Below are 2,733 nucleotides of genomic sequence, written 5' to 3' on the forward strand. Positions count from 1 at the left end.
ACAGATTGTATGCAGGCAATTCTTGGATGAGTTAGCAGAAGTTGTGTGCTTTCAGCAACAGGACCAGTCGTAGGAACTGTGGAGCACGCGAAGGAATTCTATTTGTCGTTGCGTTCAGCAGCTAAACCAGTTCGTAGGTACTATGGAGCACGCGTAGGAAGTTCTATTTGTCCTGGCGGTTTGTGTGCTGTTATGGTTTAGCCAGTATGGGAGGAGGCAGGGTTGGGCATGTTAATGCGTTTTCCAGGCGGCTTCTGATTGTTGCTCTCCATCAACATCCGATGAACATGGTGGATCGTCATGCAGTTGGTATCAGATTCGCGTTCTGTTTAATTGCCCTTTGTGAGATCGATTGTGTGTGCCAATGCCCGTATACGGATTATTTAGCGCAGAGCTGTGATGCGCATTCGTGGCGGAATCTTGCGGTTTTGCACATGGTGTTGTCACAGTAATTGTCTTTGTGTAGCGAAACCTTGTTGTGTTGTATGGTTGCGCTGCGTTCTACAGACAGTATGCACATAATTGGTGGAGGCCCTTCGAGAGGTGCTTTGCGTTTATCAGCTAGATCAGTCGTCGGTACTATGGACCAAGCGGAGGACATCCAATTTGTCGTCACGGTTTTGTATATTGTTACGATTCAGACAGTACGGGAGGAGGCGGGGCTGCTCATGTGGATACGTCTTGATTTATATATATCTTACAGTTTTTGATTGTTGTTGTTTGTCGATTCAGATCGCATTCGACAAATGCGGTCGGTCGTAATGCAGTTGGTTGCAGGTTCGCTTTCTGTTTGATTGCCCTTGGTGCGATCAAGTGTGCGTGTTGATGGCCGTATACAAAATATTTTTTTGAGCGACTCTGGTGCTTTGGTGTGTGCGAATCACGTAGTTTTTAAGTTGGTATTCACACGACGACGGTCGTCGTGTAGCGACTCAATACTTTGTGATACACCTGGGTTGCGGTTTACAGATTGTATGCAGATACTTGATGGAGGGCGTTGGAGAGGTGCTTTAGCTTCAACAATTACAACAAGTGGTAGGAACTGTAGAGCACGCGAAGGACGTTTAAATTGACGTTGCGGTTTTGTGCATTGTTACGGTTCAGACAGTACGGGAGGAGGCGCGGCTGCAGATGTGGGGGGGTTTGTTGTTGTTCGCCCATCAAGATGACATTCGACAAACGTGGTTCATAGTAATGCAGTTGGTTTCAGGTTCGCGTTCTTTCTGATTGCCTCTGTGCGATCCTGTGAGTTATGTTGATGTCTATAGAAAACATATTTTTTTGCCTGGCTTTCGTGCGTTGGCGTGAGAGGATTGTGGGGTTTCGAAGTTGGTGTTCTCACTTTGCCTGTCCGTGTGTAGCGACGCCTTGTTGTGTTGTATGGTTGCGCTGCGTTCTACAGGCAGTATGCAGATAATTGGTGGATGCAGTTGGAAAAATGCTTAGTGTTCAGCAGTTCGAACAGGTGGTAGGAACTGTGGTGCAAGCGAAGGACGTTGAATGTGCATTCGCTGGTTTGTGTGTTGTTACGGTTCAGCCAGTATGGGAGAAGAAAAGCTTCACATGTGGATGCATTTTGATTCGTGTGTCTCTTCCAGTTTTTGATTGCTGTTGTTCACCTATGAAGAGGACATACGACGAAGACGCCGCATCGCCATGCCGTTGTTACCAGATCCGCTTTCCGTTTGATTGCCCTCTGTGGGATCGGGTGCGTTTCTTGATGCCCCTATGCAAAATATTTGTTGCCTGGGTATGGGGCATTGGTGTGTGAGGGCCGGGGTGTTCTGCAGTTAATGTTATCGCGGGGGCTGTCCTTGTGTAGTCAACGCTCCACTTGGTTTGACGGTCGAGCTGCTTTGAACAGATTGTATGCAGATAATTCGCGAAGGGAGTTGCAGAGGTAATTGGCATCCAGCAGCTAGAACACGCGGTAGGAACTGTTGTGCAGGCAAAGCAAGTTCTATTTGACCGCGCGGTTTTGTGTATTGTTACGGTTCAGCCAGTATGGGAGGAAACGGGACTGCGCATGTGGATACGTTTTGATTTATGTCTCTCTTCCAGTTTTTGATTGTTGTTGTTTCCGATGGATAAGCCATCAGCAGCATCCTGGATCGTCACGCAGTTGGCATCAGGCTCGCTTTGTGTTCGATTGCCCTCTGTGCGATCCGCTGTGTCGATGTCCGTATACAGATTATTTGTTGCCGGCCTCTGGTGAGTTTGTATGAGAGAATTGTGCTGTTTTGCAGTTGCTGTTTTCGCGACGACTCTTCCAGTGTAACGAAGCATAAATACTTGCTACTGTTGCGCTGCGTTGTACAGGAAGTATGCATATACTTGGCGTAGGGCCTTGCACATGTTCTCTGAGTTCAGCAGCTAGTCAAAATCGTAGGAATTATGACGCGCACGAAGGGGTATCAATTTGTCGTTGCCGTTTCGTATATTCTTATGGTTCAGCCAGTATGGGAGGAGGCATGGCTGCATATGTGGATGCGTTTTGATTTGTGTGTGTCTTCCAGCTTTTGTTGTTTTTTGCCGATGAAGACTGCATTTGACAAGTGTGGTCCATAGTAATGCAGTTGGTTTGTTTTTAGCGCTCTGTTTGATTGCCGTGGCTGTGATCGGTTGTGTCTATTGATGTGCTTATAGAGACTGTTTGGTAGGGAGCTGTATTGCATTGGTATGTGGAATCAGGCGGCTTTGAAGTTAGTGTTCTGGCGACGACTATCTTTATGT

At 47.2% G+C, this 2,733-nt stretch overlaps 1 protein-coding gene across 1 annotated transcript; it reads left to right on the plus strand.

Moving 5' to 3' along the window:
- Positions 1-206: 206 nt before the first annotated feature.
- Positions 207-1,446, plus strand: EMWEY_00045580 (hypothetical protein; the record flags this gene model as incomplete). Its single annotated transcript, XM_013483043.1, has 4 exons — positions 207-309; positions 508-644; positions 1,105-1,210; positions 1,403-1,446. 4 exons carry the CDS (start codon positions 207-209, stop codon positions 1,444-1,446), a joined length of 390 nt encoding a protein of 129 aa, XP_013338497.1.
- Between the last annotated feature and the right edge of the window lie 1,287 nt (positions 1,447-2,733).

The sequence above is a fragment of the Eimeria maxima genome, genomic scaffold, assembly GCF_000499605.1.
Source record: "Eimeria maxima Weybridge genomic scaffold, Emw_scaff911, whole genome shotgun sequence".
Lineage (NCBI taxonomy): Eukaryota > Apicomplexa > Conoidasida > Eucoccidiorida > Eimeriidae > Eimeria > Eimeria maxima.